General features: G+C 32.0%; 1 protein-coding gene across 5 annotated transcripts in view; it reads left to right on the top strand.

Annotated features, from left to right (window-relative positions):
* LOC133646968 (calcium-dependent secretion activator 2-like) overlaps window positions 1-15863 on the top strand; it is a 133510-nt gene that overhangs the window by 88397 nt on the left and 29250 nt on the right. For 2 of the 5 annotated variants that reach the window (XM_062042956.1, XM_062042951.1), the window contains 4 exons: window positions 3452-3469; window positions 10626-10700; window positions 14525-14608; window positions 14725-14757. In XM_062042956.1, coding sequence (XP_061898940.1) covers window positions 3452-3469; window positions 10626-10700; window positions 14525-14608; window positions 14725-14757 — 210 coding nt within the window. The remainder of the gene's footprint in view (window positions 1-3451; window positions 3470-10625; window positions 10701-14524; window positions 14609-14724; window positions 14758-15863) is intronic. The other 3 variants (XM_062042953.1, XM_062042955.1, XM_062042954.1) reach the window with 3 other exon arrangements.

Below are 15863 nucleotides of genomic sequence, written 5' to 3'. Positions count from 1 at the left end.
AGGAAGACAGAGGGGGGAATTGTGGGGACAAGAGGGGGATTAGACAGAGAGACAAAAACAACAACAGCAAACACAACAACAACAACAACAACAGAGCAACATCAGCAAATACGACATGTAAAAATATGATGGTAAAAGTAATAGCAAATAAGCAGTTAGCGAAAATAAAAAATAATACAGAAATGACAATGAGCATTATTACACTAAAAATGGAGCAATATGAATACCAATAGAAATAGTGCTATTGATAATAAACAATACCAACACTTTACCTTTATTATCAGCAATACAATTGTTCAAATGCAACAATACAAATACGTAATGATAACTTGAGATACGAAAGAATGCAGAAAAATGGAGGGGAAGAAAGAGAAGCAACCTACATTAACCTTGTAGATTGTTATAGTAACAATAGGTTAAGCTAAAAATGTTTTTAGATGACCCGTTGATGTGAAGTTCAGTTATTTTATTAATTTCATTCATGAAAAACAAAACAATCCACAAAACATTTAAGTAAATTATGAATGAAAAGGAGTGAATTATATTTTATATAGCGCTTTTCTCTAGTGACTCAAAGCACTTTTACATAGTGAAACCCAATATCTAAGTTACATTTAAACCAGCGTGGGTGGCACTGGGGAGCAGGTGGGTAAAGTGTCTTTGACTAGGATGGCGGAAGCGGGGATCGAACCTGGAACCCTCAAGTTGCTGGCACGGCCACTATACCAACCGAGCTATACCTCCCTCAAAAAAAATTAGCTCCGGGCCGCAAATATCCCCCTTTGGACACTTTGGACGCCCCTGCATGAAATAAAGAATCCGTGGTTCTCAACCTTTCTTCACCAAGTAGCACCTCAGAAAACACCTGTCTCTCCAAGTACCGCCATAATGAGCCAACATTAAAACGCAGTAGCGTAGTAGGTCTAGGTATTCATTAAAAACAAGGCAGAGGTTTTATTTAACAAATATATTACATATTTTTGGCCACAGTTTGAACAGTAACACTGTGTTGGCATATAGGAAAATAAAACACTGTACTTTAATCAAATGATTCTTTGGAGTATGTAAGTATGCTGAGTAAGGGACACTGGCCCTTGTTGATGTGAATCCATTATTGTGGATAATAATTCATTTCCTGATGGATATTGATTGAGTGAACGATCATAATTGTGTTGCATCTCGTTAAATATGAGGATTTGGGAATCTTACAATCATTGAATTGGATTCCGATTCTTGGGGTGACGATTTGATTCAGAATCGATGCTCGATTCAAACCGATTCAAGCAATGTAATATTTGGTTTGAAAATGACAACAAAACCTTTTGAAAATGTAAGAATCGAATCTAGAAAATGGTGAATTCTGAATTGGAATGAATTAGAAGAGTGATTCGGTTGTGAATGGATATTTTTTTTCTAGCACCCCTATTAGATAGTGTACCTAATGAAGTGTCCTGCAGCGTGTCAGTGTTTTGTAGGGGTGTCGGAAAAATCGGGTCTTCAATTGTATCGCGATTCTTAATTCAAAAACATTAAAAAAAAAAAATCTTTTTTTTTTTTTTTTTTTTTTTTTTTTTTAAAGCTGTCCATCCACTCAGACAAATCATATTGTTGATGTTGATGATCTGTATCTGCTGTACAGGTTGACTTTAGAAAAAGTTAGCATGCTAACATTAGCATGGGTTAACTACCAAGTTATATGAATCTGTGTACGGCTGTAAAAAAAAAAAAAAAAAAAAGTTAGCATGCTAACAAGCTAATGTTGCCATGCTAACAGTTGGCATGTGTCAAGTACCAAGTTGTATGACTCTGAGGTGTACGGCTGCAAAATCAGTTGAAAAAGTTAGCATGCTAATGTTAACAGTTAACATATGTCAAAAACAAAGCTATAAGACTCTGAGGTGCACGGCTACGAAGTTAGCATGCTAATGTTAGCATTTAACATGCTCACAGTTAACGTTTGTCATCGACCAAGTTATATGACCTTAAAGTGTACCACTGCCAAATTAGCAAAAAAAATAAAGTTAGCATGCTAACAAGCTAATGTTGCCATGCTAACAGTTTGCATGTGTCAAGTACCAAGTTATATGACTCTGAGGTGTACGGCTGCGAAATTAGTTGAAAAAGTTAGCATGCTAATGTTAACAGTTAACATATGTCAAAAAAAAGCTATAAGACTCTGAGATGTACGACTACGAACTTGGCAAAGAAGTTAGCATGCTATTGTTAGCATTTAACATGCTCACAGTTAACGTTTGTCAACGACCAAGTGATATGACTCTGAGGTTCACAGCTGTAAAATTGGCTAAGAGAGTTTGAACGCTAATGTCAACATGCTATGATGATAACTTTAGCATTCTAAAAGTTAGCATGTGTCAATTACCAAGTTATAGGACCCTGAAGTGAACATTTTAGCAAAATTAGCTAAAACGGTTAGCATTCTAATGCTCATTTAACATGTGTCAAGTACCATGTAATATGACTCTCAGGTGTACTGCAAATTCAGGTAAAAGGTTAGTGCTATAAAGTTAGCATTCAGCATGCTAACAGTTAACTAGCATCAAGTAACACTTTTTATGGCTCTGAGGTGACCAGTTGCAAAATTAGCTAAAAAGGTTAGCACGGTAATGTTAGCCCATTAACAGTTAGCAGGTGTCAACTATCAAGTTCTATAAGGTGTATGTTTCTCAAATTGGCAAAAAAAAAAATAAAGTTTGAATGTTAGCATGCTAACAGTTAGCATGCTAAGTGGCCCTGAAGTGAACGGTTGCAAAACTAGCGTGTGTGTCACTTTAAGACGCTGTGACCGACACAACTGCAGTGTCGTCGTACTTCAAGAAGAAAATCGGAGGTGTTGCATTCGTCGCTGAAGAGAAGTGTTGGATACTTCTCTTGTTGCCTTATTTGACTTTCACAGACTCCCAGTCTGTGGAACGCTCTCCCTGACCACCTGAGGGCACCACAGACTGTGGATGCTTTTGAAAAATGCCTAAAAATCCTTCTTTTTAAAAAAAAAAAAAAAAGCCTTTTTTTAGATATATGCATACTAGTTTTAGCTATTTGGCTGTTCTAGTTTTTATTTTTTTTAATTTTGTACTTTCTTTTTATTTAATTTTTTTTAATACACTGTAGCACTTTGAGGTTGTTTACTCAATGTAAAGTGCTTTTTACAAATACAATATTATACTATTATTATTATTATTATTATTATTAAATGTTTGAATAGAATTTTATTCAACAAAACCAGTTTTCTTTGAAGTAATATAGACATTTATCAGAGCTGTTTATCTATTCTATGGAGGAATGTAGTTCATCATAAAACTGGCATCCAATGTTATCAAAAAAGTATTGATTCTACTATTGAGAGTGTCTTTGTACACGAAGGTGATCTTTAACGTGTCTTCCTGTGTCCTCATGTCCACGTCCTTGTGTGGTGCTGCACGTCACCGACCAGCAGACAGACAAACAATGGGTGAGTTGTTTTTAACGTCTCCGCAAACATCAACCCCCACTTGCCAACAACACCCGTCATTTCAATCGTCATTCATCATTTATGTCAAACTATCTTCGTTCTCCAAAAAATGTTTTTCGGCTTCGTATTTTCGAGTGTCTGGAAAAGGGATGGGTACCGAAACTTGTTTTGTTTTTTTAAGCGTTATTAACCAGGCGGGAAAATAAGACGATAGAGCCACACCCACTAAATATATTAAAAAATAAAAAATTCCATATATTAGCCGCACAGGACTATAAGCCGCAGGTATATATGTTGTGGAATGAGTTATTTACACAGAAATGTTTACTTACATACCTTAATTGTTTTCAAACGTTGTCTGTAACACGGCAGTAAAACGGCTGATCAAACAAAACAGAAGTCATCGTCATGGACCCACAAGCTGTGCAAGCTAGCTCTCCAATCAGCTAAACAGACTCGATAACTTTAGGTGACTTTTTGGTGAATTTACTAAACTGAAACAGTACAAAAAGAATGTCATTGTAAGGTAATGATACCAACACAGACACTCATAAACGAGTTAGCATATTAGCTCATGCTAATAGCGCGATTACATCATGATAGCACGTACAAATATGCATGAAAACACCCCTACAGACATCAGACATGGCACGGTTTAGTAAGTAAGAGTTGTTTTAGTTATATTGTAAAACTTACAAACGTTGCTTGGAGCGATGAATGAAGAATCCATACAAGTAGAAACGCTATGGACGGCTAGAAAACTGAACGGCACTTCTACTTCCAGTTGAAAGCTCTCAACGGAACTACATTGCAGCACCTGCAGTGAGCGAACTCGTCCAGTAGCACAGCTTTTTAGTGTATTTGTTTGTTTTTGTTTTTAACCTATTTGCATTATGGCCGTCAGCGAAGAAAAATCCATAAATTAGCTGTACCGTTTTATAAAGCGTATGAAAAAAAGCATATTAGCTAATGCTAATAGCTCGATTACATTATGATAGCACGTACAATTATGCATGAAAACACTCCTACAGACATCACACATGGGACGGTTTAGTAAGTATGAATTGTTTTAGTTATATTGTAAAACTTACAAACGCTGCTTGGAGTGATGAATGAAGAATCCATACGAGTAGAAATGCTATGGACGGCTATAATACGGCACGGCACTTCTACTTCCGGTTGAAAGCTCTCAACAGAAGGACCCTGTAGCCAAAAGATGTCACCTTAGGACAAACAATAACACGCCTTTTTCAGTGTCTTTGCATGTGTTTAAAAAAAACTACTTTTATAATGGCGGTCAGCGGGGAAAATTCCATAAATGAGCCGCACGGTTTTATATGCCGCAGGGTGCAAAGCGTGGGAAAAAAGTAGCGGCTTATAGCCTGGAATTAACGGTAACTATCGATTCCATAGCGTGATGAAAATGATAATTATCAATCAATCAATGTTTATTTATATAGCCCTAAATCCCAAGTGTCTCAAAGGGCTGCACAAGCCACAACGACATCCTCGGTACAGAGCCCACATAAGGGCAAGGAAAAACTCACAACCCCAGTGGGACGTCGGTGATTATGGTGACAATAACGCGATATGAACCTGTCATATTGTTTTAAGTCTGACGCTCCAAATATTTATTTTCAAAAATACTCGCTGGCTTTTATGCGTTTGATGTCAACTTTAAAAAAAACGAACGTTTTAGCGAATGCATTTTTTTATGGATATGTGTATGGCGATATGTAAATTGATATCATTTTATTGCAGAGGCGTAAAAGCAAGAACTACGGAATAAAATAAATAAAAGAGAAAGTGGCAAAAACAAATGACTACCGTATTTTTCGGAGTATAAGTCGCTGCGGAGTATAAGTCGCACCGGCCGAAAATGCATAATAAAGAAGGAAAAAAACATATATAAGTCGCACTGGAGTATAAGTCGCATTTTTTGGGGGGAAATGTATTTGATAAAAGCCAACACCAAGAATAGACATTTCAAAGGCAATTGAAAATAAATAAAGAATAGTGAACAACAGGCTGAATAAGTGTACGTTATATGAGGCATAAATAACCAACTGAGAAGGTGCCTGGTATGTTAACGTAACATATTATGGTAAGAGTCATTCAAATAACTATAACATATAGAACATGCTATACGTTTACCAAACAATCTGTCACTCCTAATCGCTAAATCCCATGAAATCTTATACGTCTAGTCCAGTGGTTCTTAACCTTGTTGGAGGTACCGAACCCCACCAGTTTCATATGCGCATTCACCAAACCCTTCTTTAGTGAAAAATAAAATGTTTTTTTTTTCAAATTATTATTTATTATATATTATTAATTATTTCAATTATTATTATATATATATTATTAATTATTTCAATATTTTACCCATAGTGTTTGTTCTTACTGTATTATGTTGTTTTTTTAAAATTAATAAAACATTTAAATGTGATAAAATAAAAATAAATACTAAGTAGTTGTATTTTACCCATGTTTGTTCTTACTTTATTATGATTTTTTTTTAATAAATAAAACATTTAAATTTGATGAAATAGATACTAAATACTAAGAAAGTAGTTGTATTTTACCCATGTTTGTTCTTACTTTATTATGATTTTTTTTAAATAAATAAAATATTTAAATTTGATAAAATTTAAAAAAAATAGTAAATATTAAGTAGTTGTAGTTTACCCATGTTTGTTCTTACTTTATTATGATTTTTAAAAAATAAATAAAACATTTAAATTTGATAAAATAAAAATAAATACTAGGAAGGTTGTTGTATTTTACCCATGTTTGTTCTTACGTTATTATGATTTTTTTTAAATAAATAAAACATTTAAATTTGATAAAATTTAAAAAAAATAGTAAATATTAAGTAGTTGTAGTTTACCCATGTTTGTTCTTACTTTATTATGATTTTTTTTTTGAATAAATAAAACATTTCAATTTGATAAAATAAAAATAAATACTAAGAAGATTGTTGTATTTTACCCATGTTTGTTCTTACTTTATTATGATTTTTTTTTAAATAAATAAAACATTTAAATTTGATTAAATAAATACTAAGAAAGTAGTTGTATTTTACCCATGTTTGTTCTTACTTTATTATGATTTTTTTTAAATAAATAAAACATTTAAATTTGATGAGATTAAAAAAAATACTAAATATTAAGTAGTTGTAGTTTACCCATGTTTGTTCTTACTTTATTATGATTTTTTTAAAATAAATAAAACATTTAAATTTGATAAAATAAAAATGAATACTAAGAAGGTTGTTGTATTTTACCCATGTTTGTTCTTACTTTATTATGATTTTTTTAAAATAAATAAAACATTTAAATTTGATGAAATAGATACTAAATACTAAGAAAGTAGTTGTATTTTACCCATGTTTGTTCTTACTTTATTAAGATTTTTTTAAATAAATAAAACATTTAAATTTGATAAAATTTAAAAAAATACTAAATATTAAGTAGTTGTAGTTTACCCATGTTTGTTCTTACTTTATTATGATTTTTTTTAAATAAATAAAACATTTAAATTTGATTAAATTAAAATAAATACTAAGAAGGTTGTTGTATTTTACCCATGTTTGTTCTTACTTTATTATTTTTTTTAAATAAATAAAACATTTAAATTTGATGAAATAAATACTAAATACTAAGAAAGTAGTTGTATTTTACCCATGTTTGTTCTTACTTTATTATGATTTTTTTAAAATAAATAAAACATTTCAATTTGATAAGATTAAAAAAATACTAAATATTAAGTAGTTGTAGTTTACCCATGTTTGTTCTTACTTTATTATGATTTTTTTTTTAAAATAAAACATTTGAATTTGATCAAATAAAAATAAATACTAAGAAAGTAGTTGTATTTTACCCATGTTTGTTCTTACTTTATTATGATTTTTTAAAAATAAATAAAACATTTAAATTTGATAAGATTAAAAAAATACTAAATATTAAGTAGTTGTAGTTTACCCATGTTTGTTCTTACTTTATTATGATTTTTTTTTAAATAAATAAAACATTTAAATTAGATACAATTTAAAAAAAAATACTAAATATTAAGTATTTGTAGTTTACCCATGTTTGTTCTTACTTTATTATGATTTTTTTTTAAATAAATAAAACATTTAAATTTGATAAAATAAAAATAAATACTAAGAAGGTTGTTGTATTTTACCCATAATGTTTGTTCTTACTGTATTATGTATTTTAAAAAATTAATAAAACATTTAAATGTGATAAAATAAAAATAAATACTAAGTAGTTGTATTTTACCCATGTTTGTTCTTACTTTATTATGATTTTTTTAAATAAGTAAAACATTTGAATTTGATTAAATAAATACTAAATACTAAGAAAGTAGTTGTATTTTACCCATGTTTGTTCTTACTTTATTATGATTTTTTTTTTAAATAAATAAAACATTTAAATTTGATAAAATTAGAAAAAATACTAAATATTAAGAAAGTAGTTGTAGTTTACCCATGTTTGTTCTTACTTTATTATGGGGTTTTTTTCAAATTCAAGACAAAGTTTTATGTTTTTGGTAACACTTTAGTATGGGGAACATATTCTAAGTAACAAAGACTTAATTTAGAGTTTTTTGGACAATAGGGGAACATATTCTAAGTAATAAAGACTTAATTTAGAGTTATTTGGTTAGGGTCAGGGCATACTTGCCAACCTTAAGACCTCCGAATTCAAGAGATGGGGGAGTGGGGGGGTGTATATTGTAGCGTCCCGGAAGAGTTAGTGCTGCAAGGGGTTCTGGGTATTTGTTCTGTTGTGTTTATGTTGTGTTACGGTGCGGATGTTCTCCCGAAATGTGTTTGTCACTCTTGTTTGGTGTGGGTTCACAGTGTGGCGCATATTTGTAACAGTGTTAAACTTGTTTATACGGCTGCCCTCGGTGTGACCTGTATGGCTGTTGATCAAGTATGCATTGCATTCACTTAAGTGTGTGTATTGTGTGACTGGGCCAGCATGCTGTTTGTTTGGAGGAACAGCGGACGTGACGACAGGTTGTAGAGGATGCTAAAGACAGTGCCTTTAAGACACGCCCCCAATATTGTTGTCTGGGTGGAAATCGGGAGAATTTCGGGAGAATGGTTGCCTCGGGAGATTTACGGGAGGGGCACTGAAATTCGGGAGTCTCCCGGGAAAATCGGGAGGGTTGGCAAGTATGGGTTAGGGTCAGGGTTAGGGTTATAATAAGGCCATGCCCTATAAGGCATTAAGAAGTACTTAATAATGACTAGTTAAGAGCCAATATGTTACTAATTTGCATGTTAATAAGCCACTAATTAACCCTGTAAGACCCAATTATAGAAAAACCTCAACAAAAAAAAAATTTGACCTTTCAGATGTTGTTGTAGGAGGCATTTGATGAAGAAATTGAAGAGTTAAAAAAAAAAAGTTTATGTATGTATTTAGAGAAATGTTGTAATATTGCAACATTGGGCTTTGATGGGAGCAGAATTTCTGTATTTGTACTCACATTGCCTGAACAACTAAGGGTTCATTTGCAGGGTAGATTGCTTACTTAGCCCCATAACGGTATATACCTTTAATAATAATAATACATTAGTTATATTTTTATGAAGTCATTTATTACAAATATAAAAAATATGAAACAAGATAAAACTCTTAAAAAACGCTTTTTCCCCCTTTTTTATAATTGTAACAATTATATAACAAGCTCTAAATGAAATTTGATGCATCTTTTCCACAATAACCACATATGTACATGCTCTAGACATTGTAATAACAACCAAAAATATATAAAAGACATTTTAATTACTTGGATCTGATTAATCTAGTCCAATGAAACAAATAGATGTTGTTCGAAGGATACCTTGAGAGGTTGTGTGAGTACACGGCCAGAAGGCGTGACTTATAAACAAATGTACGATCCAATAGCCTTGTGAGACTGAACAATAGGACCCAATGACTATGTAAATGTGGTAAAAAAAAATATATATAACACATTGTTTTTTAGGATGGTTAAAGTTAACGTTGTAATTTTACAACAAGGGGTGTTACATACAGGGTTAATGGTGAGTATGTTCCCCATACTAAAGTGTTACCATGTTTTTTTTACTGGTGCAAAAAATGAACCGTGCATGAACATCACCTTGTTCAAAGAACAAAACCAACACAGTGCATAAACTCACAACAAATTACACACCTGCAAATCAGTCAGCTGTTGCCGTATCCGTAATACGCCGATAGGGAGAAGTTTGTATTTACACGAAGAGTCGGGTGTGTCTTGACCTCCGCCGAACCCCTAGGGTTCGATCGAACCCAGGTTAAGAACCACTGCTCTAGTCCCTTACGTGAATGAGCTAAATAATATTATTTGATATTTTACGGTAATGTGTTAATAATTTCACACATAAGTCGCCCCTGAGTATAAGTCGCACCCCCGGCCAAACTATAAAAAAAAATGCAACTTATAGTCCGAAAAATACGGTACTTGTTATTCTGCAGATAAAAATGGAGCGCAACTCAAAGCGCCATGGTGCCTCAGTGGCCACGTTTGGTACTGCAAGCGTCCAAGTCAGGAGTCGAGGCGCCGTCTTAAGAGACATTTTGTAGACGCGTTAAGGAAACCACGGCGCTGACCTCTTTGGACCTGCAGTTCGTCAGCGATCCGCACGCTTTGTGGCTCACATTTTTTTAATTTGGGTGCTCTTTAGACCGCCGCTGAAAGGCCATTGTGGCGGCCCGAACTCCCCGGCCGCCGCCATTCAACGCGCCGAGCCCCGCCCCCGTTCTCCCGCCGGGGAAAAGGTGCCGTGAATATGTTGTTTTTTTTCACGGAAGGGCCAAAGCGGACGTGAAATGGCGGATTAATTGAATCTTGTGTGCGCCTTTGGTCCTCGCAGCTGGAGCCTCACAAGGCTGCGCTAATTGTGCGGCGCGCACAAAACCTATCCTTCAGATTCCTTCGCTTCTTCCACCAGAGCCCGGAATGTCATTCACACGAACAATGAACCTATTAGCTGCTTAAGTGTCTGTGTGTATGTGTGTGTGTGTGTGTGTGTGTGTGTGTGTGTGTGTGTGTGTGTGTGTGTGTGTGTGTGTGTGTGTGTGTCAAAGCCATAAAAGTAAAAGTTGTACTCTTTGGCACCCCTCCCCCGCAGCAACAGTACCACTCCAAAATCGATGTCCTGATCGATGAGGCGTTCAAAGACATGATTTCTTCTCTGGTCTCTAAGGTGACGCCAACATTCTTTCAATATTTGTCAAATAGTTATACATATTTCAATAATTCACTATTCATCTCCTCATTGAATTTACGGTTTATTTCACTCCTTTGATCTAACTTCAGTGGACTATTTTTGTCATTGCTATTAAAAAACCCATTTGTTGTATAACGTTTGCTGTTTTTTTCATGTTAAATTTCGAATGTCAATATATTTCACAGATTGTTACTCCATTATGTAATCCGTTTTTTTTAATTAATAAAAAAACAGTTAAATTTGATCAAATTAAAACAAATACTAATAAAGTAGTTGTATTTTACCCACAAGGTTTGTTCTTTCTCTGTTATGTAACTATTATTTTATAAAACATTTAAATTTGATAAAATAAAAATAAATACTAAGAAAGTTGTTGTATTTTACCCATAATGTTTGTTCTTACTCTATTATGTTTTTTTTAAAAATAAATAAAACATTTAAATGTGATAAAACAAAAATAAATACTAAGAAAGTAGTTGTATTTTACCTATGTTCTTACTTTATTATGATTTTTTTTAAATAAATAAAACATTTAAATTTGATAAAATAAAAATAAATACTAAATACTAAGAAAGTAGTTGTATTTTCCCCATGTTGGTTCTTACTTTATTATGATTTTTTTAAAAATAAATAAAACATTTAAATTTGATAAAATTAAAATAAATACTAAATATTAAGAAAGTAGTTGTAGTTTACCCATAATGTTTGTTCTTACTCCATTGTGTATTTTTTAAAATAAATAAAACATTTAAATGTGATAAAATAAAATAAATATTAAGAAAGTAGTTGTATTTTACCCATGTTTGTTCTTACTGTATTATGTATTTTTTTTAATTAATAAAACATTTAAATGTGATAAAATAAAAATAAATACCAAGAAAGTAGTTGTATATTTCCCATGTTTGTTCTCATTTTATTATGATTTTTAAAAAATAAATAAAACTTTTAAATTTGATAAAATAAAATAAAATACTTAATATTAAGAAAGTAGTTGTAGTTTACCCATAATGTTTGTTCTTACTCCGTTGTGTATTTTTTTTAAAAATAAATAACATTTTTAAATTTGATAAAAGAAACATAAATACTAAGAAAGTAGTTGTATTTTACCCATGATGTTTGTTCTTACTCTATTATATATATATTTTTTAAATAAATAAAACATTTAAATGTTATAAAATAAAAATAAATACTAAGAAAGTAGTTGTATTTTACCCATGTTTGTTCTTACTTTATAGGCAAGGCAAGGCAAGGCAACTTTATTTGTATAGCGCTTTTCATACACAAGGCAGACTCAAAGTGCTTCACAGACAACAAAGTGAAATGAAAGAAAATAAAAGCAAAATTAAAATGCAGACAATAAAAATAAAAACAGTGCAGACGTTAAAAGTTAAAAGATTAAAAGATTTAGCTGAAAGCTAAGGTGAACATAAAAGTCTTCAGTCTAGTTTTAAAAGTAGTGAGAGTTGGGGAGAGTCTGACATCTTCAGGAAGTTTATTCCAGCTATGTGTTGCATAGTGACTGAATGATGATCTCCCTTGATTTGAGTTTACTCTTGGAACCGCTAACAGATTGGTCTCAGATTTTTTTAAATAAATAAAACATTTAAATTTGATAAAATAAAAATAAATACTAAATATTAAAGTAGTTGTAGTTTACCCATAATGTTTGTTCTTATTCTATTGTGTATTTTTTTTTAAATATATAAAACTTTTAAATTTGATCAAATAAAATAAATACTAAGAAAGTAGTTGTATTTTACCCATGTTTGTTCTTACTTTATTATGATTTTTTTTAAATAAATAAAACATTTAAATTTGATAAAATAAAAATAAATACTAAATACTAAGAAAGTAGTTGTATTTTCCCCATGTTGGTTCTTACGTTATTATGATTTTTTGAAATAAATAAAACATTTAAATTTGATCAAATAAAAATAAATACTAAGAAAGTAGTTGTATTTTACCCATGTTTGTTCTTACTTTATTATGATTTTTTTTTAAATAAATAAAACATTTAACTTTGATCAAATAAAAATAAATACTAAATATTAAGAAAGTAGTTGTAGTTTACCCATAATGTTTGTTTTTATTCCATTGTGTATGTTTTTTTAAAATAAATAAAACGTTTAAATTTGATAAAATAAAAATAAATCCTAAGAAAGTAGTTGTATTTTACCAATAATGTTTGTTTTTACTCTATTATGTATTTTTTAAATAAATAAAATGGTTGCATTTGATAAAATTAAAATAAATACTAAATACTAATACAGTACTTGTATTTTACCCACAAGGTTTTTTCGTACACTATTATGTATTTATTTTCAATAAAACATTTAAATTTGATAGAATTAAAATAAATACTAAGAAAGTTGTTGTATTTTACCCATAATGTTTGTTCCTACTCAATTATGTATTTTGTTTTAAATAAATAAAACATTTAAGTTTGATCAAATTAAAATATATACTAATAAAGTAGTTGTATTTTGCCCATAATGTTTGTTGTTACCCCATTATGTAATTAGTTGGGTTTTTTAATAAATAAAACATTTAAATTTGATCCAAAAAAAAAAATACTAATAAAGTTGTTGTATTTTACTCATAAAGTTTGTTTTTAATCTATTATGTAATTATTAATTGTATTTTTTAATACAAATGTATTAAAATTAAAATAATGCCTCAAAGCCAAATGGTACAGAAAAGTGTGTTGTTTTTTTTCCACAAGAATGAATAAAAAACATTTTTAAATGAATAAAAAAAATTAAAAAACAAACAAAGTTGTATTTTGGCTATAATGTTTTTTTTTTTTCCATTTTAAAAAAAAATTTTTTTTTTAATGTCAATATTGTTATTTTACAGATGTAGTTATTTTCCAATACCACAAAGCCAAATAGGACATAAGTGTTGTTGGTTTGCTTTTTTAGTATTAAAAAAAAAAAAGGAGGAAAAAAAACAATAAATAAAAAAAAAGGAATAATAAATAAATATTTAAGAAATATATATTTTTGAAATCTGGCCATAATGTTTGTTGTATCATTCTTCCTCGGTGTTAATTTCAAATGTCAATATTAATAATTTTACAGATGTAGTTATTCAACAATACCCCATATAAATATGTGTGTGTGTGTATATAGGTGTGTGTGTGTGTGTGTATATATATATATATATATATATATATATATATATATATATATATATATATATATATATATATATATATATATATATATATAGTAATAAATTATAATAGAAAATAATTTAGAAAAATAAATAGTAAATACAAAAAATTATGTTGATTTTTAGGCCATAATGTTTGTTGGTACTTGATTTTATATATAATTTTCCTTTTTTCATGCTAATAATTCATGTTGGGGGAATAAATACATTGTAAATAACTTCCCAACTAAGAAAGTTTTTTAAGGAACTGTGTTGTGTGTGTGTTAACTTTATCATTAGGGACCAGGGACTGGGCTTGCAAATGAGCAGTTTGGCTCCAAACCTTATATGCAGCATCATGATAAACATGTGTTGTAAAAAATGAGTGGTCACATGGACCCATGTGAGGAACAAGAGATGGCAGCAAATGTATCAGCACAAGAACGTCCATCATAATGTCAATAGAGTAGGTTATAGAAATAATAGACTTTATAGATACTGTAAATGGATGAGATGATGATCAGAAAGTCAAATGGCAGTCCAAGTGACTGAGTGTATTTGTCCATGTTGTGTAACTAGTGTCTACATGTTGTGTAGCACACATGTAACAACAAAGTCATACTTTTGTGTATTTTTGTGTGTTGTAGTTGTCGGCGGTCCTCGATGGCGTTCTGTCCAAACTGTCCAGATACGACCAAGGCACCTTCTTCTCCTCCGTCCTCTCCTTCACGGTGACTACTCTTCTTTTTCTTCTTCTTGCAGGCACACTGATCATTTAGTAGCCGTCTGAACTCACTTCCTGTCTTCTTCTTCTTCTTCTTCTTCTTCTTGTGGTCTCCGTCCAAAGGTGAAAGCCGCCGGCAAATACGTGGAAGTGCCCGTAAGCTTCTTTTTATTCCCAAGCATAATGTGCGCTTAATATCAGGAAATGTGATCTGCAAAGGCACACACACACACCAGGTGAGCTGAGTGCTCCGTCATTAAGCAGCTGACAGCAGCCTCACGTAACCGTCCTAATCCGCCGCCACCTGGCCACGCCCACTCCAGACTTCCAGCTTTTAGAGGGCAAAGTGGCCGCCCCCTCGGCCTCCGGCTCTTTTGTGTGCCGGCAACCCGAGTCGGCTAAGCTTCTTCTCCAGGTGGGCTGATGGGGGTGGGGCGGTGCCACTGCAAGGCCACGCCCCCCCCCTGCCGCTTGTCACGACAAGGTTCAGGTGGCAGGTGCGCCGGGCCGAGGTGTCGTTTGGTTCTCGCCGACGTTCTCACGCTCAAACTTTCACCGAGTGTTTGGTGTGCGAATGACACGCTTGAAACATTTAGGAAGATTTTGTTACAGCGTGACAAGAAACGTGTGTGTGCGTGTGTGTGTTGAGTTTAGTGATTATTAAAGGTCTACTGAAATGAATTTTTTTTATTTAAACGGGGATAGCAGATCTATTCTATGTGTCATACTTGATCATTTCGCGATATTGCCATATTTTTGCTGAAAGGATTTAGTATAGAACAACGACGATAAAGATTGCAACTTTTGGTATCTGATAAAAAAAAGGCTTGCCCCTACCGGAAGTAGCGTGACGTAGTCAGTTGAACATATACGCAAAGTTCCCTATTGTTTACAATGATGGCCGCATGAAGTGAGAGAGATTCGGACCGAGAAAGCGACAATTTCCCCATTAATTTGAGCGAGGATGAAAGATTTGTGGATGAGTAAAGTGCAAGTGAAGGACTAGTGGGGAGTTGAAGCTATTCAGATAGGGAAGATGCTGTGAGAGCCGGGGGTGACCTGATATTCAGCTGGGAATGACTACAACAGTAAATAAACACAAGACATATATATACTCTATTAGCCACAACACAACCAGGCTTATATTTAATATGCCACAAATTAATCCTGCATAAAAACACCTGCGTGTTTGTTATGCTAGCTCCTAGCTCCTCTGCTAGCTCCTAGCTCCATAGAACACGCCAATACAATTCAAACACCTG

This window comes from Entelurus aequoreus, linkage group LG03 (genome assembly GCF_033978785.1).
Source record: "Entelurus aequoreus isolate RoL-2023_Sb linkage group LG03, RoL_Eaeq_v1.1, whole genome shotgun sequence".
Classification (NCBI taxonomy): Eukaryota; Metazoa; Chordata; class Actinopteri; order Syngnathiformes; family Syngnathidae; genus Entelurus; species Entelurus aequoreus.
Note: the sequence above shows the minus strand (reverse complement) of the source record. Positions and strands in the feature narration are given on the sequence as shown.